This window comes from Hyla sarda, chromosome 6, assembly GCF_029499605.1.
Source record: "Hyla sarda isolate aHylSar1 chromosome 6, aHylSar1.hap1, whole genome shotgun sequence".
NCBI classification, from domain to species: domain Eukaryota; kingdom Metazoa; phylum Chordata; class Amphibia; order Anura; family Hylidae; genus Hyla; species Hyla sarda.
In genome coordinates, this window is record NC_079194.1 from 120,244,832 (window position 1) to 120,271,439 (window position 26,608).

The 26,608-nt window shown below is 46.1% G+C and overlaps 1 protein-coding gene across 1 annotated transcript in view; it reads left to right on the plus strand.

The window, feature by feature from the left end:
• Positions 1–3,348: 3,348 nt before the first annotated feature.
• Positions 3,349–26,608, plus strand: part of MGLL (monoglyceride lipase) — a 93,753-nt gene continuing 70,493 nt past the window's right edge. The window contains exon 1 of the mRNA XM_056524852.1: positions 3,349–3,568. Coding sequence (XP_056380827.1) covers positions 3,531–3,568 — 38 coding nt within the window. The 5' untranslated portion in view covers positions 3,349–3,530. The remainder of the gene's footprint in view (positions 3,569–26,608) is intronic.

Below are 26,608 nucleotides of genomic sequence, written 5' to 3' on the forward strand. Positions count from 1 at the left end.
TATTAATAAAAACCACCCCTGTAAAAGCATAAGGTATAATAAAACAAAATGTACAATTTTCATTATATAATGATCACGCTCTAATTATAGTAAACAATTAATCCCCATTTATATCACGTATAATAATGACCTCCATTAACCTTGAACAGAAACTATTGGAGGACATGTGAAGCAATGAACAATTCAGGGGACATGTCATGTGACACGATTAGTCTCATAAGACAAGTACAATTTCCTCTTTTAGTGAGGAAGTGAGCGAAGCCAAAAGGTTTGTACAGTGGTCCCTCAAGTTACAATATTAATTGGTTCCAGGACGACCATTGTATGTTGAAACCATTGTATGTTGAGACCAGAACTCTATGGAAACCTGGTGATTGGTTCTGAAGCCACAAAATGTCATAAATAGGAAAAAGTGAGGATTAAAGAAAAATAAGTAGATAACTAATACAGATAAAGCAAGATCATACATATAAAAGTAATAAAGATCTGCTGGGAACTGTAAATCAGTGTCTACGTCAGTGTTTCCCAACCAGGGTGCCTCCAGCTGTTGCAAAACTACAACTCCCAGCATGCCCGGACAGCCAACGGCTGTCCGGGCATGCTGGGAGTTGTAGTTTAGCAACAGCGGAAGGCACCCTGGTTGGGAAACAATGGTTTATGTAGAGAACAGGAGCTTCTTCAGGGTCCTATACAGTACACACAGTGTCCCAAATGGAGCCGCCCTTACTTGGTGTCCAAAGGAGCAGCTAACCTTGGCACAGGTAAGGAGTAGTACAGAACTTGTAGTTCCTCCCTGTACTGTAGGGGGCGCTACCAGACAGCCAGTCAGTGCATACACTTCAGTAATACAGGTGATTTACCAGTAAAATTACCATTCTGATTGGTCAGTTCCTCCAGTTGTGACAGGTATCACAGATCTGGACAGTCTGTAGTATTGTATGTTGAGTCTGGTTTCAAGTTACAATGGTCCAGAAACCAACATTGTATGTTGAAACTATTGTATGTTGAGGGATCAGTGTATATAGTGAGGTTATGAGAGATGCTTCCTCCTGGCAGCACAGGGATGCAAGTCAAGTAGAAACAAAATGACTATTATTAGTTTATATTCAATAGATCCCATTAAGTTCTGTGGGATGAGCCGATCGCCAAATGTACATGGGATGAATAGATATAAACTAGTTCATCTGTTTTCCCTTAGTCCTTTCATCATCTCAGTGACTGGGTGTTCTCACCCCTGTGAGCTTGCAGCACAAGATACATATTATTGATATCATATCTTCTCCTCAAGATATATAGGTGTAGAAGCCCTAACACCAGCGTGTGCTGCTGATGGAACTAGAGATGAGCGAACTTACAGTAAATTCGATTCGTCACGAACTTCTCGGCTCGGCAGTTGATGACTTTTCCTGCATAAATGAGTTCAGCTTTCAGGTGCTCCGGTGGACTGGAAAAGGTGGATACAGTCCTAGGAGACTCTTTCCTAGGAATGTATCCACTTTTTCCAGCCCACCGGAGCACCTGAAGGCTGAACTAATTTACGCAGGATAAGTCCTCAACTGCCGAGCCGAGAAGTTTGTGACGAATCAAATTTACTGTAAGTTTGCTCATCTCTAGATGGAACTTAGAGAGAACAGATTGTGTCCCCCAGCAGCAAACTTTGGGAGGGCATTCCTACTTAACAGAAATGAAGACAGACCTAGGAAAGGCTGCCTTATTGGTCAACAAAGAATCAATTCTGTTATGTTTTTAAAAAGTTCTTGGACTGGACTAAGTGACAAATGGCAGATCTGGTCCCAGGAAATACAACTTTTATCCGCCCAGGTAGTAGCGAATTGAATTTACCTTAATAAATTCTGAAGGACTAGCACAGGGAGTAGCACAGGTTAATGCAGTCACAGGTCCATCTGGAAATGTCTGGTTCAGAAGCCTTTTTTGCCCTTTTTACCTCTCATATAGGACTAAAAGATCTCCAGGATGGGTAGGCTGAGTCACGTCCAAAAGATGGATCAAGGGAAAGAACAAGCAGGGTTATGACTTGGCTGAGGTTTGAAAAAGAGGCATGAGTAAATGAAGGTAGAAGTCTCAAAGGACCTTTTTTGGGAGGACGGTTATTTATGGTTACACCCAAGAGAGAGCCTGGAACTAACCAACTCGCAGAGACTGTAAATTGGACTGTGGTCTTTAGGACCATGTATCTTAGTGACACCTTCTCTAAAGGCTTAAAGGGGTACTCCACCCCTAGACATCTTATCCCCTATCCAAAGGATAGGGGATAAGATGTCTGATCGCGGGGGTCCTGCCGCTGGGGACCCCCGCAATATAGCATGCGGCACCCACCTGTTACTGCTCCGGAAGCGCTGGAGGGTCCGGGTCCCGACCACAGGAACAGAAGATTGTGACGTCACGACTCCGCCCCCGTGTGATGTCATGACCACCCCGCCCCCTCAATGCAAGTCTATGGGAGGGGGTGTGGCGGCCGTCACACCCCCTCCCATAGACTTGCATTGAGGGGGCGGGGCGTCATGTCACAATCTTCCGTTCCCGTGGTCGGGGCCCAGACCCTCCAGCGCTTCCGGAGCAGTAACAGGTGGGTGCCACATGCTATATTGCAGGGGTCCCCAGCGGCGGGACCCCCGCGATCACACATCTTATCTATGTCTAGGGGTGGAGTACCCCTTTAAAGGAATGAGAGCAAAGGTATTTTAGAACAGGTCTAGTAATCCTGGGGCGGAGACAAGTTATGGCTCATCTCCTTGACCTGTAGCTTCCTGATTTGCAACTGGGGTCAATGAGGGGAATTTATCAAGCTGTATAGACAGCTTTTTTCTTCTAAATTTGTTGCAGGAAAAGTCGCAGGCTGGTCCCATGTGATTTTTGCTGCAACATTTCATTTAGACTGTTTCATTTTTCTGGCCATGAAGTGACCTGATTTACATAACTTTGTGCAGTGGTCACTAATTTATCATGTGCGACTGTTCTGCGAAATGTCGCAAAAAAGTCACACAGACCAGATTTAAAAGAAATCACAGGGCAATTCAACCCTGCCCTACATCACTCTATGCGACAATTGTATTAATGTCAGTGCGACTTTTAATACAATTGTCGCACGGCCCGCCACTCCTCTACGACATTTAACCAGAGCAGTTCAGCAGGCATTCATCAAAGTCCAAATTTATCAATTGGCGCAAGGCCGCCACTTTCCTCAAATCTTTTTTTTTATCTAAATTGAACTAAAAGCAAGTTTTAATAAATGCCCTTAATATCTTTACAGGTACACTATGCTTGAAGATTCTCTTCACTCTCGCATAAAACCCATTGGTCGGCTCACTCCTTAAATACTCAACACCCTGTTAGAAAAGCCCTTGGCCTTAAAAAGAAAATGGTCACATGCATGCCATCAAGTTGAATGACCCCAGATTGTGGAAGAGCTGTGTGTGCTGGGACACCAGGTTCTGCATAGGTGGAGGCTTCCAATATCTTCTTCGACTCATCATGAGGATCTCTTGGTCCAGAATGGTCTGATTGTGATTATGGGACGAAGCAAGTGTACCAAGATGGCGCTCCCAAGGTGTGCTATGTGGCCCCACAGTGGACCAGAGCAGCACTGGCAGGATAGAGATAAGCCGAGAACCTGTAAAAAGAAAGAAATCACAGTAAGAGAGAGTGAAACAAAGAAACAAACTCACTGGTCTAAGGGCTATATACCTGGAGGGGAAGGTCTTATGTTAATCAGTTGATTACATCATTATATACGTTTTCTTGTCCTGCGAGCTCACAGGAGTGATTAAGCTTCCAAATGTAAAATAGAAAGAAATAGGGGATGAAAATGGGTATGACTGCAGAATTAAGCTGTTTGTAGTCTGTTTCCATGGAGATATATAGTTCTGAATAGGAGCTGTGAACACAAAAGCATTTTAATTCCAACGATCTGCACAATTGCTCATTTGAGATTTACTGGAGCCAGAAGTGTAGGAACCCTCACAAATCTGGGGGGATAGCATTCTAACCGGGTGTGGCTTTTCAAGGGCACAGTCAAAATGGGCAGTCACAAAGGGGGCGGGACCATTAATGAGTCATGACAAAATTGAGCTTCAGACTCTTCAGCACAGGTACCTTCAGGGAGCAGTAAATTCAGGAGACAGGGATCTATCAGGACTGTGGGAGGCAGGCTGCGTGTGAGGTAAGGGCGGTGGGGGGTAGGGTGTTCTCTACAGCCTAAGTAGGAACCTTAACACCATAAAGGTGTACTCCGGTGGAAAACTTTCTTTTTTAAATCCAGTATTTATTAGCTGCTGTATGCTCCAGAGGAAGTTGTGTAGGTCTTTCCAGCCTGACCACAGTGCTCTCTGCTGACACATCTATCCATGTCAGGAACTGTCTAGAGTAGGGGCAAATCCCGATAGCAAACCTATCCTGTTCTGGACAGTTCCCGACATGGACAGAGGTGTAAGCAGAGAGCACTGTGGTCCGACAGAAAATAAATTTAAAAAGAAAAGAACTTCATGTGGAGCATACAGCAGCTGATAAGTACTGGAAGGATTAAGATTTTTAAATCAAAGTAATTTACAAATTTGTTTAACTTTCTGTCACCAGTTTATTTAAAAAAAAAAAAAAAAAAAAAATGTTTTTCACCGGAGTACTCTTTTAAGCACCTATAGGGCTCTTTACAGTAATAATGAACCCTTGGATTCTCACGCAGTAAAGTAAGTAGATATACAGATTGGGGAAAGAGTAGGTAGGTACCCCCATTAAGTAGATCCCTTCACATGGTTTCCCCCATTACCGTGGTGCCTGAAGGTAGGCCCCCATGTAGATACCTGTTGGTATTTACTCCCTGTAGGTAGTAGCAGCCCCTATAAGTAGGGCTTACTCCCTGTAGGTAGGTCCCATTGTAGATGGTAGCCCCCTTTTTAGTTGAAGTCCCCAATATATAGTTGCAGCCCCCAATATATAGTAGTACCTATTTAGGTAGTAGTAGCAGCAGCCCTCATTAGGTAATAGTTGTAGTAGAAGCCCCCTTTTGGTAGTATTAGTAGCAGCTCCCTTTAGGTAGTAGCAGACCACTTTAGGAAGGTAGAAATAGTAGCAGTGCATTTTAGGTACACACATCATACATACATCCGTCTAGCTTACATACATCTATCATACAGACACACACATCATACATACATGCACATATACAATCATACATACATCTAGCTTATACACATCATACATACACACATCTATCATATATGCCTTACATACATACATACACACACACATCATACATACACAAATCTATTAGGCTGGGTTCACATCATGTTTTTGCCATACTGTTTTCAATCAGTTTTTCTAAAGAAAACCGTATGGCAAAAAAAAACAGATGGAACAGTATGGGAAAAAGTAAACCGTATGCATTTTTAAACCGTATACTGTTTTTAAAAGTGCTTACAGAAAATGTTGTCCATTTTTAATGGGAGGGGTGTTTGGTGGGGAACGGACGGAACTGTAAGTACTTTTAAAAACAGTATATGGTTTAAAAACGCATACGGTTTACTTTTTCCCATATTGTTCCATCCAGGTTTTTTTGCCATACGGTTTTCTTTAGAAAAACTGATTGAAAACAGTTTGGTAAAAACGTGATGTGAACCCAGCCTTCTACATACATTTTATGCATACACACATCATACATACACACATTCTACAAACACACAGCATACAAACATGCACACATCATACAGATCATGCATACACATATCATACATACACCTGTCACCCCCCTGATCATCATACATTACATACATACACACATTATACAAACACACACACCATACAAATACACCCCCCATCCATTCCCATCACACCACAACTTGTTAATATGGGGACTGGATCTGGCGCTCCCATACCCCAGCCGGATCCGCCCCCCATCTCATTCATTTGAGGGAGCCAACCGGAGTCAGATAGTGACTACAGTCGGCTCATTTTTCACCTGTATCTGATTTTGTGACCGTAACTAAAACCCAGCCAGATCTGGTCCCCATATTAACAAATAGTAGTGTGAACGCAGCCTTACATTTCTTCATAATTTCTTACCAACCAGTTCCCTCTGCCTCTTTCTCCCAACCCCAAACCCCACTGTGCCCCTCCCCCCAAGAACCCACATTCTGTGTGGTATGTCCGCTCACCCTTGCTGTTTGTCCTCCAACACACCTGTTCTGCTGACCTGCCGGTCCTGCCCTCGGCTTCTCAGCAATAGCGTATGAAAGGATGTGTCCGGCACTAAAGGCATGTGGGTAAAAGGTACTTGCTTTATTGTGGTCTTGACACAGAAATCACATACAGATGAAATTGTCTGACGCGTTTCGCACCAGCCGGTGCTTAATTGTAGTCTACGATTAAGCACCAGCTGGTGTGAAATGCATCAGACAATTTCATCTCTGTGTGATTTCTGTGTCAAGACTACAATAAAGCAAGTACCCTTTACCCACATGCCTTGAGTGCCGGACACATCCTTTCAAAAACCCACATTCATCCTTTTTCCAACTTCTGTGCCTCAGACTCCTCTGTCCCCTTTTCCCCCAACCTAGACCCTTAGTCATTCTCCTTCATACTTTCTTACCCCAGACCCCTTCTCCCCCTTTATCACATTTTAAGTCCGGTCACAAAACAATATACAGGGCAAAAATTATCCAACCAGAGTCACTATCTGACTCCGATCGGCTTAAGTGAATGAGATTTGGCTGGGATACAGGAGTACCCGGTTTTGAAATTTCCCAGCTGTAGGGACAAAACATGATGTGAATGCAGCCTTACACAGCATGAGCACCCTGCTTTAGTTTTTATTGCTTTTTATAAATAATTTTCTGCAATATGAAGCGATGGACACCCTGTCCATCGCTTCATATTGCAGAAAATTATTTACATAAAGCAATAAAAACTAAAGACCATGGCACATAATATAAACTCTCATACATTCTTGCATACGGCAAAATAAAAAAAGTTACGGGGGTCAGAAGAAGACACTTTTTAGGCATAGTAATTATTGCACAAAAAGTTATAATTTTACTTTTAATAGTACAAAAGCAGAAAGAAAAAGAGGGGCGCTCTCTGATGGGGTTTTGCAGGAAAAAATGCACAAGACCCACCACCTCACCTGGGAATCGCACTGACCCATTGGGATTGTACAACAGAGCAAGCAGGACCCTGTGAGGGGTGTGGGGTGGGTAAGATATGTGCAGCTCAAATTTCCCCTATCCGTATCCCCAAGGGTACGGAAATATGGAAGCAGGGTAAACAGAAAAAATGGGTAATGGATGGAGCGCTTCTGCTAATTAGAAACGGACTCCACTATTGCACAGGACGATATTATTAAGATAAGAAATTTCTGACAAAGCGTTTCAGCGCTGGCACATTAGGACGCATCTATTCGATTGCTTGCGGACCTGAGTAAGGCGCATGCCAACGCCGAAACACGTTGTCCGAAATTTCTTATCTTAATAAAATCGTCCTGTGCAACCGTGGCGTCCTGAGTCCCGTTCTTATTAGCAGAAGCGCTCCATCCATTCCCCATTTTTTCTGTTTAACCTGACTTTTTAAAGTAGTAAGATAAAACAAAACCTATATAAGTTGGGTATCGTTCTAATCGTATGGATAAATAGAATAGCTATAACATGTCATTTGTACCCAAAAGTGCACTGTGTATGAACAGAAGCCCCAAAAATGAGTGGTGTCATTACAAAGTTCAGTTGGTGGTACAAAAAACAAGCCCTCATACTGGTCTATAGGTGGAAAATTAAAAGCATTATGGCTATTAAAAGGTGAGGAGCAAAAACGAAACCTCCCCTTATTTTGTGTTACCAGGACAAGGGGATTGAGCTCCCGTTTTAGTACATGGACAAGTCGATAGTCCATAGTCCTGCAGCTTTTGTTTTCCCTCAGTCAACTTCCCCCACCAAAACACAAGGAATGTGGAGGAAGTCATAGGAGGGCAATAACCCAGCAGCAGGACCGCTACCTCCGCCTTTATGCAAGGAGGAGCAGGAGGAGGTCTGCCAGAGCCCTGCAAAATGACCTCCAGCAGGCCACAAATGTGCATGTGTCCACAGACTCCATGAGGGTGGTATGAGGGCTCGACATCCACAGGTGGGTGTTGTGCTTACAGCCCAACACCATGCAGGACATTTGGCATTTGCCAGAGAATACCAAGACTGGCAAATTCGCCACTGGTGCCCTGTGCTCTTCACAGATGAAAGCAGGTTCACACTGGGCACATGTGACAGATGTGACAGAGTCTGGAGTCGCCGTGGAGAACATTCTGCTGCCTGCAACATCCTCCAGTATGACAGGTTTGTCGATGGGTCAGTAATGGTGTGGGGTGTCATTTCTTTAAGGGGCTGCACAGCCCTCCATGTGCTTGCCAGGGGTAGCCTGACTGCTATTAGATACCAAGATGAGATCCTCAGACCCCTTGTGAGACCATATGCTGGTGCGGTTGGCCCTGGGTTTGTCCTAATGCAAGACAATGCTAGACCTCATGTGGCTGTAGTGTGTCAGCAGTTCCTGCAAGAGGAAGGTATTGATGCTACGGGCTGGCCTGAATACAATTGAGCATATCTGGGACATCATGTCTCGCTCCATCCACCAATGCCACGTTTCACCACAGACTGTTCAGGAATTGGCGGAAGCTTTAGTCCAGCTCTGGGAGGACATCCCTCAGGAGACAATCCACCACCTCATCAGGAGCATGCCCAGGCATTGTAGGGAGGTCATACCGGCACGGGGAGGCCACACATACTACTGAGCCTCATTTTGACTTGTTTTAAGGACATTACATCTGTCACGATGCCGGCTGGCAGGTAGTGGATCCTCTGTGCCAGAGAGGGATTGGCGTGGACCGTGCTAGTGGACCGGTTCTAAGCCACTACTGGTTTTCACCAGAGCCCGCCGCAAAGCGGGATGGTCTTGCTGCGGCGGTAGTGACCAGGTCGTATCCACTAGCAACGGCTCACCTCTCTGGCTGCTGAAGATAGGCGCGGTACAAGGGAGTAGGCAGAAGCAAGGTCGGACGTAGCAGAAGGTCGGGGCAGGCAGCAAGGATCGTAGTCAGGGGCAACGGCAGAAGGTCTGGAACACAGGCTAGGAACACACAAGGAACGCTTTCACTGGCACAATGGCAACAAGATCCGGCAAGGGAGTGCAGGGGAAGTGAGGTGATATAGGGAAGTGCACAGGTGAACACACTAATTGGAACCACTGCGCCAATCAGCGGCGCAGTGGCCCTTTAAATCGCAGAGACCCGGCGCGCGCGCGCGCCCTAGGGAGCGGGGCCGCGCGCGCCGGGACAGAACAGACGGAGAGCGAGTCAGGTACGGGAGCCGGGGTGCGCATCGCGAGCGGGCGCTACCCGCATCGCGAATCGCATCCCGGCTGGCAGCGGAATCGCAGCGCCCCGGGTCAGAGGATGTGACCGGAGCGCTGCAGCGGGGAGAGTGAAGCGAGCGCTCCGGGGAGGAGCGGGGACCCGGAGCGCTCGGCGTAACAGTACCCCCCCCCCCCTTGGGTCTCCCCCTCTTCTTAGAGCCTGAGAACCTGAGGAGCAGACTTTTGTCTAGGATGTTGTCCTCAGGTTCCCAGGATCTCTCTTCAGGACCACAACCCTCCCAGTCCACTAAAAAAAAAGTTTTCCCTCTGACCTTTTTGGAAGCTAAGATCTCTTTGACAGAGAAGATGTCTGAGGAGCCGGAAACAGGAGTGGGAGGAACAGATTTGGGAGAAAAACGGTTGAGGATGAGTGGTTTGAGAAGAGAGACGTGAAAGGCATTAGGGATACGAAGAGAAGGAGGAAGAAGAAGTTTATAAGAGACAGGATTGATTTGACACAAAATTTTGAAAGGACCAAGATAGCGTGGTCCCAACTTGTAGCTAGGGACACGGAAGCGGACATATTTAGCGGAGAGCCATACCTTGTCTCCAGGGGAAAAAACGGGAGGGGCTCTTCTTTTCTTATCCGCGAACTTCTTCATGCGTGATGAAGCCTGTAAGAGAGAATTTTGGGTCTCTCTCCATATGATGGAAAGGTCACGAGAAATTTCATCCACAGCGGGCAGACCAGAGGGCAAGGGAGTAGGGAGGGGGGGAAGAGGGTGACGGCCGTACACCACGAAAAATGGGGATTTGGAGGAAGATTCAGAGACCCTGAAGTTATACGAGAATTCGGCCCATGGGAGGAGATCTGCCCAGTCATCCTGGCGGGAGGAAACAAAATGTCGCAAATAATCACCCAAGATCTGGTTAATTCTTTCTACTTGTCCATTGGACTGGGGATGATATGCAGAAGAAAAATTTAATTTAATCTTGAGTTGTTTACAGAGAGCCCTCCAGAATTTAGACACGAATTGGACGCCTCTATCCGAGACAATCTGCGTAGGCAACCCGTGAAGACGAAAAATGTGTATAAAAAATTGTTTAGCCAACTGAGGCGCAGAAGGAAGACCAGGAAGAGGGATGAAATGTGCCATTTTGGAGAATCGATCAACGACCACCCAAATAACAGTGTTGCCACGGGAAGGAGGTAAATCAGTAATAAAATCCATACCAATCAGAGACCAAGGCTGTTCGGGGACAGGCAGAGGATGAAGAAAACCAGCGGGCTTCTGGCGAGGAGTCTTATCCCGGGCACAGATAGTGCAGGCTCGCACAAAGTCCACAACATCCGTCTCCAGAGTCGGCCACCAATAGAAGCGGGAGATGAGTTGCACAGATTTCTTGATGCCCGCATGACCTGCAAGATGGGAGGAGTGACCCCATTTGAGGATTCCGAGGCGTTGGCGTGGAGAAACAAAGGTCTTTCCTGGAGGAGTCTGCCTGATGGAGGCAGGAGAAGTGGAGATCAGGCAGTCAGGTGGAATGATGTGTTGCGGAGAGAGTTCAACTTCTGAGGCATCCGAGGAACGAGAGAGAGCATCGGCCCTAATGTTCTTATCGGCAGGACGAAAGTGAATCTCAAAATTAAATCGGGCAAAGAACAGAGACCACCGGGCCTGGCGAGGATTCAGCCGTTGGGCAGACTGGAGGTAGGAGAGGTTCTTGTGGTCGGTGTAGATAATAACAGGAAAACTTGATCCCTCCAGCAGATGCCTCCATTCCTCAAGTGCTAATTTAATGGCTAGAAGTTCTCGATCCCCGATGGAGTAGTTCCTCTCCGCTGGAGAGAAGGTCCTAGAGAAAAAACCACAAGTGACAGCATGCCCGGAAGAATTTTTTTGTAGAAGAACAGCTCCAGCTCCCACTGAGGAGGCATCAACCTCCAATAGGAAGGGTTTGGAAGGGTCAGGTCTGGAGAGGACGGGAGCCGAAGAAAAGGCAGACTTGAGTCGTTTAAAGGCGTCTTCTGCTTGAGGAGGCCAGGACTTGGGATCAGCATTTTTTTTGGTTAAAGCCACGATAGGAGCCACAATGGTAGAAAAATGTGGAATAAATTGCCTGTAATAATTGGCGAACCCCAAAAAGCGTTGGATAGCACGGAGTCCGGAGGGGCGTGGCCAATCTAAGACGGCAGAGAGTTTGTCTGGATCCATCTGTAGTCCCTGGCCAGAGACCAAATATCCTAGAAAAGGAAGAGATTGGCATTCAAACAGACATTTCTCAATTTTGGCATAGAGTTGATTGTCACGAAGTCTCTGAAGAACCATACGGACATGCACGCGGTGTTCTTCTAGATTGGCAGAAAAAATTAGGATATCGTCCAGATATACAACAACACAGGAGTATAACAGATCACGAAAAATTTCATTGACAAAGTCTTGGAAGACGGCAGGGGCGTTGCACAGGCCAAAGGGCATGACCAGATACTCAAAGTGTCCATCTCTGGTGTTAAATGCCGTTTTCCACTCATCCCCCTCTCTGATGCGGATGAGGTTATAGGCGCCTCTTAAGTCCAATTTAGTAAAGATGTGGGCACCTTGGAGGCGATCAAAGAGTTCAGAGATGAGGGGTAAGGGGTAGCGGTTCTTAACCGTGATTTTATTAAGACCGCGGTAGTCAATGCAAGGACGTAGGGAGCCATCTTTTTTGGACACAAAGAAAAATCCGGCTCCGGCAGGAGAGGAGGATTTACGGATAAAGCCCTTTTTTAGATTCTCCTGGACGTATTCAGACATGGCAAGAGTCTCTGGGGCAGAGAGAGGATAAATTCTGCCCCGGGGTGGAGTAGTGCCCGGGAGGAGGTCGATAGGACAATCATAAGGCCTGTGAGGAGGTAGAGTCTCAGCTTGTTTTTTGCAGAAAACATCCGCGAAGTCCATATAGGCCTTAGGGAGACCGGTTACTGGAGGAACCACAGAGTTACGGCAAGGGTTACTGGAAACCGGTTTTAGACAGTTTTTGGAACAAGAGGACCCCCAACTCTTGATCTCCCCAGTGGACCAATCCAGGGTTGGGGAATGAAGTTGAAGCCAGGGAAGTCCAAGGAGAATTTCCGAGGTGCAATTGGGGAGGACCAAAAGTTCAATCCTCTCGTGATGAGATCCGATGCTCATAAGAAGGGGCTCCGTGCGGAAACGTATGGTACAGTCCAATCTTTCATTATTTACACAATTGATGTAGAGGGGTCTGGCGAGACTGGTCACCGGGATGTTGAACCTGTTGACGAGAGAGGCCAAAATAAAATTTCCTGCAGATCCAGAGTCCAAGAAGGCCACAGTAGAGAAGGAGAAGGCAGAGGCAGACATCCGCACAGGCACAGTAAGACGTGGAGAAGCAGAGTAGACATCAAGGACTGTCTCACTTTTGTGCGGAGTCAGCGTACGTCTTTCCAGGCGGGGAGGACGGATAGGACAATCCCTCAGGAAGTGTTCGGTACTAGCACAGTACAGGCAGAGGTTCTCCATACGGCGTCGTGTCCTCTCTTGAGGTGTCAGGCGAGACCGGTCGACCTGCATAGCCTCCACGGCGGGAGGCACAGGAACAGATTGCAGGGGACCAGAGGAGAGAGGAGCCGAGGAGAAGAAACGCCTCGTGCGAACAGAGTCCATATCTTGGCGGAGTTCCTGACGCCTTTCGGAAAAACGCATGTCAATGCGAGTGGCTAGGTGAATAAGTTCATGTAGATTAGCAGGAATTTCTCGTGCGGCCAGAACATCTTTAATGTTGCTGGATAGGCCTTTTTTGAAGGTCGCGCAGAGGGCCTCATTATTCCAGGACAATTCTGAAGCAAGAGTACGGAATTGTACGGCATACTCGCCAACGGAAGAATTACCCTGGACCAGGTTCAACAGGGCAGTCTCAGCAGAAGAGGCTCGGGCAGGTTCCTCAAAGACACTTCGGATTTCCGAGAAGAAGGAGTGTACAGAGGCAGTGACGGGGTCATTGCGGTCCCAGAGCGGTGTGGCCCATGACAGGGCTTTTCCGGACAGAAGGCTGACTACGAAAGCCACCTTAGACCTTTCAGTGGGAAACAGGTCCGACATCATCTCCAGATGCAGGGAACATTGGGAAAGAAAGCCACGGCAAAACTTAGAGTCCCCATCAAATTTATCCGGCAAGGATAGGCGTAGCCCAGGAGCGGCCACTCGCTGCGGAGGAGGTGCAGGAGCTGGCGGAGGAGATGACTGCTGAAGCTGTGGTAGTAACTGTTGTAGCATAACGGTCAGTTGAGACAGCTGTTGGCCTTGTTGCGCTATCTGTTGTGACTGCTGGGCGACCACCGTGGTGAGGTCAGCGACAACTGGCAGAGGAACTTCAGCGGGATCCATGGCCGGATCTACTGTCACGATGCCGGCTGGCAGGTAGTGGATCCTCTGTGCCAGAGAGGGATTGGCGTGGACCGTGCTAGTGGACCGGTTCTAAGCCACTACTGGTTTTCACCAGAGCCCGCCGCAAAGCGGGATGGTCTTGCTGCGGCGGTAGTGACCAGGTCGTATCCACTAGCAACGGCTCACCTCTCTGGCTGCTGAAGATAGGCGCGGTACAAGGGAGTAGGCAGAAGCAAGGTCGGACGTAGCAGAAGGTCGGGGCAGGCAGCAAGGATCGTAGTCAGGGGCAACGGCAGAAGGTCTGGAACACAGGCTAGGAACACACAAGGAACGCTTTCACTGGCACAATGGCAACAAGATCCGGCAAGGGAGTGCAGGGGAAGTGAGGTGATATAGGGAAGTGCACAGGTGAACACACTAATTGGAACCACTGCGCCAATCAGCGGCGCAGTGGCCCTTTAAATCGCAGAGACCCGGTGCGCGCGCGCCCTAGGGAGCGGGGCCGCGCGCGCCGGGACAGAACAGACGGAGAGCGAGTCAGGTACGGGAGCCGGGGTGCGCATCGCGAGCGGGCGCTACCCGCATCGCGAATCGCATCCCGGCTGGCAGCGGAATCGCAGCGCCCCGGGTCAGAGGATGTGACCGGAGCGCTGCAGCGGGGAGAGTGAAGCGAGCGCTCCGGGGAGGAGCGGGGACCCGGAGCGCTCGGCGTAACAACATCAAAGTTGGATCAGCCTGTAATGTGGTTTTCCACTTTGATTTTGAGTGTGACTCCATATCCAGACCTCCATGGGTTGATAAATTTCCCACTGATAATATTTGTGTGATTTTGTTGTCAACACATTCAACTATGCAAAGACAAAAGTATTTAATTTGGTTAGTTCATTCATTCAGATCTTAGACCTTTATTTTTTCTAGCAGTGTATTTCCACATGCACAATTGGGGCAGGTTAGTATAAGTTTATATTTCTTTTAAAATTTTTAACCCAACCCCAGTCCAGACCCACACTTTTAATTCTCTTTTAAAACCCCATTAAAAATTCAGTCATCTATTATTTGTTACCTGAGTAAAGGACTAAACAAACCCAGTTGAATACAATGTTAAGAGATTTTATAAGTTTCATGTCCTTTATAATGTTCTTCTAAAAAGTAATTTTATTTTTTCAGCTAAAGCCTTTCATAGCAGAGTAATGGCCACATACCTATTGACGTCTTCTGTTGTGCAGTTTTAGGAAGTAGACAGGAAATTGCTAACCTCCACTTATAGAGTAAGCATCCTTCCTGATACTGACCTGTGCTCTTTTGATGTCTTTCATGTTGTTATCATTGTTTTTTGGAGGACTTTTTGTTTAGTTTTATTTATCATTAATGGTCAGAAAAACGATAGTAATATAGATTAATAAGGCATCATAAAATGTTCAGCCAGAGGTACCCTCACCTATTATGAGCCCTTCATGGTACGGGTGTTCGATGTGGCAGAGTAGAAGCTGGGCCCTTCAGGCACCAGGCATTGCAATGCAAAGAGTAGAAAAAAAGTCTGCATAATTTATGTTTACTAGCGGAAAATGTATTTCCCCCTCCTCTTCCCTTTGACTATTGAACAATAGGCTTTGGAGAATATTAGGGATTTAGGCTGTTTAGTCCCTGTCTGAGAGGTAGTGGAAACCTTCTCCTACTGCTGTTGTGAGGGGCATTCCTTTATAGTGGTAGTCAGTTTTAGACATTTATTTCATATAGACGGGATATGCTGTATATGTCTAAGAATGTCTAAGACAATGGGGGAGATTTATCAAAACCTGTGCAGAGGAAGAGTGGTGCCGTTACACATAGCAACCAATAAGATTGCTTCTTTCATTTTTAAACAGGCCTGTGAAAAAAGATTGGCCATGGGCAACTACACCACTCTTCCTCTACACAGGTTTTGATAAATCTCCCCCACAATGTCTCTGATAGTCGCCCCTTTTCCGCCCACTGAAGCAGCTTCTGTAAACAGAGAGGTCACCAAGTTTGCAGAACTCCCAAAGTTAAACGGAATGAACCACACGCCTTTCTTTTTACAACAGCAGACCCCATTCTAAAAAGGTGAGATTCACTGCTATTAGATCTTTAAAGGGATACTCCACTCCCCAGTGTTTGGAACATTTAGTTCTGAGCGCTGGGTGCAGGCTTCAGGGGTCACCATGTTTGCCCCCCCCGGAACACCCCACACCCTCAATGCAAGTCTATCCATGGACTTGCATTGAGGGGGCAGGGCATGACATCACGAGGGGCGGGGCATAACATCACAAAGGGGGCTTGGTGACCCCCTAAGCCTGCATCCAGCGTTCCAAACGCTGGGGAGTGGAGTACCCCTTTAAAGCCCCATTTCTTTCCAACATCTTGATATTTTTGGGGGGAAAAATACTGGGTTAAGGCCAGTCGGGAAAGACAAAAGAGCTGACAGTTTTTCTTATATCTTTCTCCATAACCATACACAGTGAAATCCTGTTTTGAGATGACCACCCAAAATACTTCTAGAAAACCACCCAAAATTATTCTAGAAAAATTCTTCTAGGTGATGGTCTCAAAAAAAACAAACAAAAAAATAAAAATAAATGAGGAACAGAGAATTTGGTCTGGGTAAGTGGTCTTCTCAAACAGTCAGTCTTCCAGAGAGGTTTCACTGTAGCATTTTAGGTAATACCTTTATTAGCACATGTGAATTCAATAGCCATAGATTTCCTTTTTCATTCTCCAAATGATTATATGCAGAGTTCAGATTTTCAGGCCTCCGGGGCTTAGCAATAAATGATTTCTCACAGGCCCCCTGCATGAGAAAATACTATATCTGTTCAATGTCCCGGCTGAAAGACCAAGCTATTCCCAGTCAGGGATTCCCAGGGAAGGGTTAAATCTGAGAGCCGGATGTGCAGTATATTGTTAGGAAACATCATGTACTTGCACTTTACACAATTAATGTATTATACAAATTGGATTATCTCCATTGCAAAACCAGTTTCATGTTACCAAATATATCTTGTAGCAGCAGAACCAAGTTACTTCCCACCAGCAGAAGACAAATGGCATGAATGGTGCCGTATTCTGCCATCACTCCATTCATTGCATACTGGTGCATAGCTGTATCGAAATAAATAATATTTTCATGCAGCAAAATGAGAGACTATTAGATAAATGATTCTAAAGATATCCAGAAACAAGAAAACCTGTTGTTTAAACTGCTTTTCTGGGACTTTGTTTGATTAATGGTGCATCCCCTGTATTGAAGTGAAAGCCAGACAAGCTGCAGTAACACAGCACGGCCACTATGCCATCTATGGAGCTGTCTGCTTTCTGCTCCATTCAGTGTCCACCCCTGGCAAATTGATGATTTGTGAGGGCACAAGGTGCAGCATCCCCTCCAATCAGATATTGATAGCTTATCCAAAGATTACGCCATCAATAAAAAAACATCCATATTGAGACTTCAAGGGACAGTGTCTTTAAGGCAGTTCTTTGAGGCAGACCACCCACATAATACTACTATATGGTGTCCAAATAATATTTAGGATCCAAATATTAGTATCTTAATGAGCCAAGATACAGTGGGGCAAAAAAGTATTTAGTCAGCCACCAATTGTGCAAGTTATCCCGCTTAAGAAGATATGAGAGGCCTATAATTTTCATCATAGGTAAACCTCAACTATGAGAGATATAATGAGAAAAAAAAATCCATAAAACCACATTGTCTGATTTTTTTAAAGAATTTATTAGCAAATTATGGTGGAAAATAAGTATTTGGTTACCTACACACAAGCAAGATTTCTGGCTCTCACAGACCTGTAACTTCTTCTTTAAGAGTCTCCTCTGTCCTCCATTCATTACCTGTATTAATGGCACCTGTTTGAATTTATCAGTATAAAAGACACCTGTCCACAACCTTAACCAGTCAGGGTATGTTCACACTGAGGAATTGGAGAGGAGAAGTAATTCTGCTCACTTATTCCTCTCCAATTCATTCAGCAGTGCAAAACCCCATTGATTTGAATTGAATTCCGCTGAGTTCACACTGAGGAATTACCGCATGCGAAATTCCGACGTGGAATTCTGTTCTACATGAAGAATGAACATGTTCTTTCTTCATGCAGAATCCGCATCTAAATTCCCATAGAACGCAATGTTAATTATTTTTTTTCACTGAACGCGTTTTCGCACGGAACTCGTGCGGAAATTCTGCCCAAAAAAAGGGAAATTCTAATTGGTGGTTGTTGTCCAGCAAAAAAAAAAAAAACTGTTTCCTCTGTCAATTCTGCGCAAATTCCGACAAAAAAGACTTAAATTCTGTGGCATAATTTTTAAGCGAGAATTCCTCAGTGTGCACATACCCTAACACTACAAACTCCACTATGGCCAAGAACAAAGAGCTGTCGAAGGACACCAGAAACAAAATTGTAGACCTGCCCCAGGCTGGGTAGGCTGAATCTGCAATGGGCAAGCAGCTTGGTGTGAAGAAATCAACTGTGGGAGCAATTCTTAGAAAATGGAAGCCATAACTCCGCGCTCTTTTGGAGAAGTGGCGCTCGCAGTATATTTCCTTTTTTGGGCGCATTGCGGCGGTGAAAATGACTATACTTCCGAAACGACAATTTTTTGGAAACTTTGCCGGTTCGGGTGCCGCTGTCCGCGCTTCGCTCGTTTCAAACAGCCATTTTTAAATTCATATGGGACGGGAAAAGGCATAGACTCCCTATTATCGGTCATGATGGAGGGTAGGATGTTTGGGGTCTTTCGATCCCGGATGTGATCAAGTACTAATGGGCTGCCCATCTGGCGGCGTGGTCGTCCTATCACACCTACAGCCATTGGATGGAATTGGAAAAGCTTTGGTTAGCCCCTTATCACCCCAATACTCTGCTTTGGTCCCCTCCTACATCCACTGTCTCTCTATCCCCTTTATTGGGCTCGTTTGGCATTCTCTAAATATGTCTGGGGCTATTGTTCTGTGAAGTTTAAGCTATTTTCTCCTTTTTATAGGGGAATACTGGCATAAAGTGAAGGGATTACTGTCCGATGTGTTGGGAGTGTCGGTCCCTCTCGACCCTCTTATTTATCTTCTTCATCTTTCTCACCCAACGCTATCTAGGAAACTATTTAAGCTCTTCATGCACATAGTTTTAGCTGCCCAAACCCTCATTGCTAAATGCTGGAAGAGGAACTTCCCCCCTCTGAATCAGACCTCATATCCCGGGTATGGGAAATTTGTTCCCTGGAATCTTCGTTTCGCTCAGTTTGGGAACCCAGGTATCATTGTTCCGATCACCTTGATACTCTCTTTTCTCTCTCTTTCTCTTGTTTTCCTTTTCTGCCTCCCTGTGTGTGTTGTTATCATTTTTTGTTGGTCTTTATGTGTCCCCTGGTTTGTGATCCCTCCCCTCCCTCTTTTGTGACCTTGGGCCTTTTCCCTATGCTCGCTACCATGTGGATATATGTTTATTTGTTTTCATTATGTCTTCAGATGGCTGCTTTAATCATGGTTAAACATGCTTATCCCGGAGGCTGGTGGAGTGTTTTAGTCGCTTCCCTAGTCTGTCCTGCTGTTACCACTTGCGTATATAATCACTTATTTAACCTTGTTTGTTAACGGGCTACGGCCCATATGATGTTTAAGCTAAGTTTCTTTTTTCTGTTTTGATTGACAATAAAAAAAAACTACAGTTAAAAAAAAATAAGGGAAGGCATACAAGACACCTCATAATATCCCTAGATCTGGGGCTCCACGCAAGATCTCATCCTGTGGTGTCAAAATGATCAAAAGAGAAAAAATCCCAGAACCACATGGGGGGACCTAGTAAATGACCTGCAGAGAGCTGGGACAGTAGTAACAAAGGCTACCATCAGTAACACACTACACCACCAGGGACTCAAATCATGCAGTGCCAGACATGTCCCCCTGCTTAAGCCAGTACATTTCCGGGCCCTTCTGAAGTTTGCTGGAGTGCATTTGGATGATCCAGAAGAGTATTGGGAGAATGTCATATGGTGAGATGAAACTAAAGTAGAACTTTTTGATAAAAACTCAACTCGTCATGTTTGGAGGAGAAAGAATGCCGAGTTGCATCCAAAGAACACCATACCTACTATGAAGCATGGGAGTGGAAACATCATTCTTTGGTCTGTTTTTCAGCAAAGGGACCAGGAAGACTGATCCGTGTAAAGGAAAGAATTAATATGGCCATGTATCGTGAGATTTTGAGTGAAAACCTCCTTCCATCAGCAAGGGCACTGAAGATGTAATGTTGCTGTGTCAGCATGACAATGATCCCAAACACACTGCCCTGGCAACAAAGGAGTGGCTTTTGTAAGAAGAATTTCAAGCTCCTAGAGTGGCCTAACCAGTCTCCAGATCTCAACCCCATAGAAAACCTTTGGAGGGAGTTGAAAGTCTGTGTTGCCCAGTGAGAGCCTCAAAACATCACTGCTCTAGATTAGATCTGCATGGAGGAATGGGCCAAAATGCCAGCAACAGTGTGTGAAAAACTTAAGAAGACTTATGGAAACGTTTGACCTCCGCCATTGTCATCAAAGGGTATATAACAAAGTATTGAGAAGAACAATTGTTATTGACCAAATACTTATTTTCCACCATAACTTGCTAATAAATTATTTAAAAATCAGACAACGTGATTTTATGGATTTTTTTTTTCTCATTATGTCTCGCATAGTTGAGGTATAACTATGATGAAAATACAGGCCTCTCATCTTTTTAAGTGGGAGAACTTGCACAATTGGTGGCTGACTAAATACTTTTTTCCCCACTGTAGTACTGAAATTAAAATGCCACATAAAACCACTATGCACCACTTAAAAATAAATGGGTGCCCTTGATGTGCCTACAACTTAAAAATCTACCCAAACAACTGATTAAAAAAAGAAAAACTTCACAGAATGCATGCCTCATGACTGGTCACATATGAACTCTACCCAAACCCTAGAGGAAGTTATCAAAGTGATGTGGGCTGATACAGATGCCTTGGCTGAGGTCATGTTAAACAGTACATGTCTCTTATCAAAGGCAATGCTTGTAATAAAATTATTACTGCAGTGTAACCCTTTCATGGCCACTCGGCAGGGTTGCCAACTATTCAGAAATACCTAGACAGTATGTAAAAAGTGAGAACTGTTTGTTAAAAAAAACAATTAAAAATTGTGCATCCACGTATGAGTTATGCAGCAATCCATTTAGCCTAGGTTCACACTGTGGAATTTCCAAGTGTAATTCCGCTTTAAAAAATTAGGCTCGGAAATTCTGGTGCAACAGAATCCCAATGTCGGTGGGTGGGGGTATTAGGACTGTATAAAGTCCCGTAAGGCTATGTACACACGGTGGAAATTCTGCTTTTACGCTCAAAAATTTCATACAGAAAAGCAGAATGCGGATTTTCTGCAGATTTGCTGAATTTTTTTTTAGGAATTTCTGAGTTTGAAACACAGATTCCTTGCGAATTCAGAGTCCCATTAACTTCAGGGGGGCTCTGAACAGAATTCTGCAAAATTTAAAGAAATATTTTCAAATTTTGCGGAATTTAGAATGCAGAATTTTCATGGCAGAATATCCCCTGTGGAAATTCCGCTGTGTAAACGGGACAGCGGAATCCCATTGCACATAATGTGCAGGACATTTTGCTGAATTTCTGAGCGGAATATTCCCCCAGAATTCCGATTGGAAATTCTGCCGTGTGAACTTAGCCAAAGGGTGGGAACACACAATGCATTTGCATTGTGGTGCAGTTGCCGTGTGAGTGGCCATATACAGTAAGTCCTTCTGTAATGGTTCTGTTAACCTGCATATGTTTGAAACTTGCCAGTTTTAGTTCTTTAGTAATTAGGGTGTAAGTGCTAAAACCGGCAGGTAAAGAAAGGTAACAAGATCATTTCAGAAATACTGCACATTACCAACTACAGAAAAACCACGTTGTGTCTTCTCACCCCTAGAGCAGTGTTTTGCAGCCTGTAGTTCCACATCTACAGCCAAACAGGCACAAGATGGCGGCTATTGAATCAAATAATGATATGATGAAACAGTAGAGTTATATGAGAGTCCTGTGACATCACATGAGAGTAATTGTAAAAAAGCATTATGTAATATACACCCAGCACTAGTATAACAATTAGTGACAGGTGTAACCAAACTACCCAGTGAGTCATTGTGACAGGTAACGATTATTCAGTGTGATGGATTATAAATATATATGGAAGTAAACATTCACCATTGGGATGGAAGAAGCCCTCATTTGGAAATTTCAGAGTAATGCCAACTCTAGCAATGCATATTATTGTAAAATAGCATCTCATGTAGGCATGTTTACAGGTTACAGGTTTTTTTATGTCAGGTATTTGATATGACACCTTTGACCTAGTATTTGCATGGCGGTTGCATAGCAAAGACTAGTCAGTGACTGTAAACATCCATTAAGCCAACAGCTAAAGTCACATGTCACTTTTAAAGGATTGGACATCTCTTTCTAAAAAAAACAAACCCTGAACCTCATGCAGAACCGGCCATACTACTGTCGTACAGTCAAGATTTACATCCATCCTATGCACCTGCCTCCTCTCCACAGACATTATTACTTTGCTCAGGAGTAAAAATACAGTAAATTAGAATAGCTATGATAAAAAGAATGACAATGGTAATCATATCTAATAGATAAGAATAACATTTATAACAAGATATATACAGATATATATATATATATATATATATTACATTTGATAAAGAGTTAGGAGGGCACTGCTTTTACTTTCCCTTTATTATGTAACCGCGTAATGGAATAACTAAAGCGGTGTCAGTGGCCGTAGCTGCCAATGTTACTGTTCCCTGCCGTGGTGCTAAGTGATATGAAGTGCTAATACAATAATAACATTGTTGGAGAGAAAAATCACTTGCACTCACCGGTCTAGTGGACTTCAGTGTTCCGGATTATCCATTGATTATCCGTTGTGCCGGGAGACGTGTGGATGAGGGTACTCAGAGGATAACAGCCGTTTTCACGCACAGCCGTGTGCTTCTTCTGGCCTCGAAGAGTTAGCCTCTGAGCACCCTCATCCACACGTCTCCCAGCACAATGGATAATCAAAAGGATAATCCGGAACACTTAAGTCCACTTAACACCGGTGAGTGCAAGTGATTTTTCTCTCCAACAAATATATATATATATATATATATATATATATACACACCGTATTTATCGGGGTATACCACGCACCAGCCTATAACACGCACCCTCATTTTACCAGGGATATTTGGGTAAAAAAAGTTTTTTACCCAAATATCCTTGGTAAAATGAGGGTGCGTGTGTGTGCATGCGTATACCCCGATACACTGTTTCTGACCACGATACACCCCGTGGAAAGGCAGGGGGAGAGAGGCCGTCACTGCCCGCTTCTCTCCCCCTGCCTTTCCTGGGGTCTAGAGCCCTGCTGCCGCCGCTTCTCTCCTGCTGGCTATCTGCCCGTTCTCTCCCCCTGACTATCGGTGCCGGCGCCCCATTGCCGGTGCCGATAGCCAGGGGGAGAGAAGCGGCGCCGGCAATGGGGCAGCGGCGCCGATAGCCAGGGGGAGAGAAGGGGCAGCGGCACCCATTGCCGGCGCCGCTGCCCCGTTGCCTCCCCCATCCCCGGTTGTATAATTACCTGTTGCCGTGGTCGGGTCCGCGCTGCTTCAGGCCTCCGGTGTGTGTCCCATGTGTCGTTGCTATGCACTGCACGGCGCAATGAGGAGTGACATCATTGCGCAGCGCATGGCAACAACGCAGGGGACGCACACCGGAGGCCTGAAGCAGCACGGACCCGACCCCGGCAACAGGTAATTATACAACCGGGGATGGGGGAGGCAACGGGGCAGCGGCGCCGGCAATGGGTGCCGCTGCCCCTTCTCTCCCCCTGTCTGTCGGCGTCGCTGCCCCATTGCCGGCGCCGCTTCTCTCCCCCTGGCTATCGGCGCCGGCAATGGGGCACCGGCACCGATAGTCAGGGGGAGAGAACGGGCAACGGCACCGATAGCCAGGGGGGGAGAGAAGGGCCGGCAGCAGGGCTCTAGACCCCAGGACAGGCAGAGGCAGAGAAGCTGGCAGCGCTGGCAGTCTCTGCACCTGCAAAGCCGCTGCAGTTCATTGATTTAAAGCACCCGCTTTAAATCATTGAACTGCAGCGGCTTATCGGCGTATAACACGCAGGTAGACTTTAGGCTAAAAAATTTAGCCTAAAAAGTGCGTGATACGTGGCACTGTGGCAAGGGAAGGGTGTATTTCCATAGCTAACTCTGGAGAAACCTTCACCTGTGGCCTATTTAATGAGGTAGCAGAATGAGGAAGCGTGTTTAAAAGGAAGACAGACAGAATAGTTGGTGCTCTCCCCAGAAGACAACAAGGTGGCTTTAGGGGGGAGGCAGGGGTCCTGGTGAGGAACACACAGCCCAAGCTGTGAGTGGCCCCAAGTGTGGACGAGACACACAGCAAGAGGTTGCAAACACTGTGTGTGTGTGAACAGTGAGTAGAAGGTTGCAGAAGGCATAAGTTTAACTGTCCGGGAAAAGCCCACCAGTGGATAGTTAGGGCACGCTGGATTGTTTAGTTAGTGACTAGACGGCCTAGGGTTTTGTTTGTTCCTGTGTTATGTTTTTATTTATCCTGCAACGTAATCTAATAAAGCCGGCGAGGGGCCAGACTTGCATAAAGTACTGTTGTTTATCTGCTGATTAAAGTGGAAACGTGTCCTTTGGAGGTGTCAAGGACGATCCCAGAGCTATCCCCAGGGAGAAATCCTTACAATATATATGTGTGTGTGTGTGTGTGTGTGTGTGTGTGTGTATATATAAAACTTACCACCAAATCTACTACTGATGAACTGATCTCTAACATAACAGGAATGATTTGTAGTTATTGCAATATGGTATTTCATAATTGACTTAAAGCGTTACTGTCAATTTAAAAAACTTTTCACATGCCATGCAGACATGTCAAAAGTTTTGATCGATCGTGTTCTTAGTGCTGAGACCCCCACTGATCTCTTGATATAGTTGGAGGAAAGAAGTAGCCGACAGCTTACCACTGCTGAATCCAATCACCTGCACACAGACTGGCCGGCAGCACTTCCAAGCCCAATGGCGTAGATACAATAAAACGGAATGTCCAGCGCGGTATAACGTTGTACCGTGCTGGACATTCCGTTTTGTTGTATCTTGTTATAGCTGGGTGAAGCATGCAGTGGCACTGCTCCGAGCAGCAGGTGGTCGTCATAGGCTTCTAATAAAGAACATCTAGAGGACAGGGATCTCAGTAAGCACACAGCCATGCACTTCTCTCTGATCGTTCTAATAATTGGTGATGAACTGAGCACTAAGCTGGTCCCTGACTAATCGAATCCTTTGACATTTCTCTGTGACATGTAAAAAGTTTTGTTAAAAGACACAAACACTTTAATTTCCCATTATGCATCTGTTTAGACCTATTTATATTACTTAAAAAAGCCCTTTTCAAAAATAATATGGTGCTGGGGCAGGGAAAGAAAGAGAAAACCCATATACTTCTCTTGGGGTGGTCCCGCACAGTTCCAGTTCTGTTCCATCCAGTCCCCCGATCTTCTGTCTTCTTCCTGCATCCGAGACAAGTACTCAGTACAGGACCTGCCAACTCAGTCAATCACTGGCCGCAGAGCTGTCCTGTCTTAACCTGTGAGTAGCTGAGCCGGCAGGTGCTGCAACAAGGGCTTGTCTTAGGGTTGCCACCCAGCCGGTAATTTACCGGCTGGCTGGTATGTTGAGGATCACCCATTGAGAAGCTAGCCACGGCCCCTGGTGCACCAGCAGCTGCCGATCGCTGAAATAAGTGGCCGTGGCCCGAGATGCTGTACAGGCAGTGCCACGGCTACTTTAAATCAGTGAGCTATGGGCAGGTCCTCGCCCCCAATCCAAAGACCCTTGCCCCCACCAAAACCAGTAAGCCGCAAACCCCCCCCCCACACCCAGCGCAGGCATGCACACACACACGCAGGCTCCTAATGCCTGCAGCAACGGTCGTGCGCTCCCTAGCTGTAAGCGCAGCACTGCCTCCGCTGGGACCCCATCAGCAGCAGGCCTCGGCAGTGAGCTCTATATCGACTGGGCTGCAGATTAGGAGGCCGAGGACCGGAGGGCGGGGTTGGGATTTGGGGTCTGGAGGCGGCATGTGTATGTATAATGTGTGTGGGCCCTGATCTCCCTGTGCCATGTTAACTGAACCCCCCCCCCCCCCTGATTCAGGAGGGTCAATTAAAATGGCACAAGGGGTATTGGGGGGCAATTAAAATGGCACAGGAGGGTCGGAGGGGGGGGGTGGACTGAAATAGCACAGGGGCCCTGTGTCATTTGAATCCCCCCCTGTGATCCCCCCATGCCATTTGAATCCCCCCTGTGATCCCCCCATGCCATTTCAATCCCCACCCCTGATCCCCCTTAGCCATTTCAATTGCCTCCCTCTGATTCCCTGTGCCATTTGAATCCCCCTCCTCAAATCCCCCCCGTGCCATTTCAATCCCCCCTCCTCAGATTCCCCCCCCCCCCCCCCCCCCGTGCCATTTCAATTGCCTCCCTCTGATCCCCCTGTGATGTGTATGGGCAGAGTTCCTGTGACGTCGCACATATATAATTAACTATGCAAATTTCCATGGCTGCTATTTCTTTGCAAAAAGAACAGAAGATTGGGGGAATGGACAGAGGTCAAACGGGAGCTGAAGGTGAACAGCGGGGGGACTGGGGCAAGGTAAGCATATGTTTCCCCCCCCCCCCCCATTGTCCCTAGTACCATATGATTATTATTTTCTAGAAAACACTGTATAACCTCTTTATGCAAGAAGGATTAGAA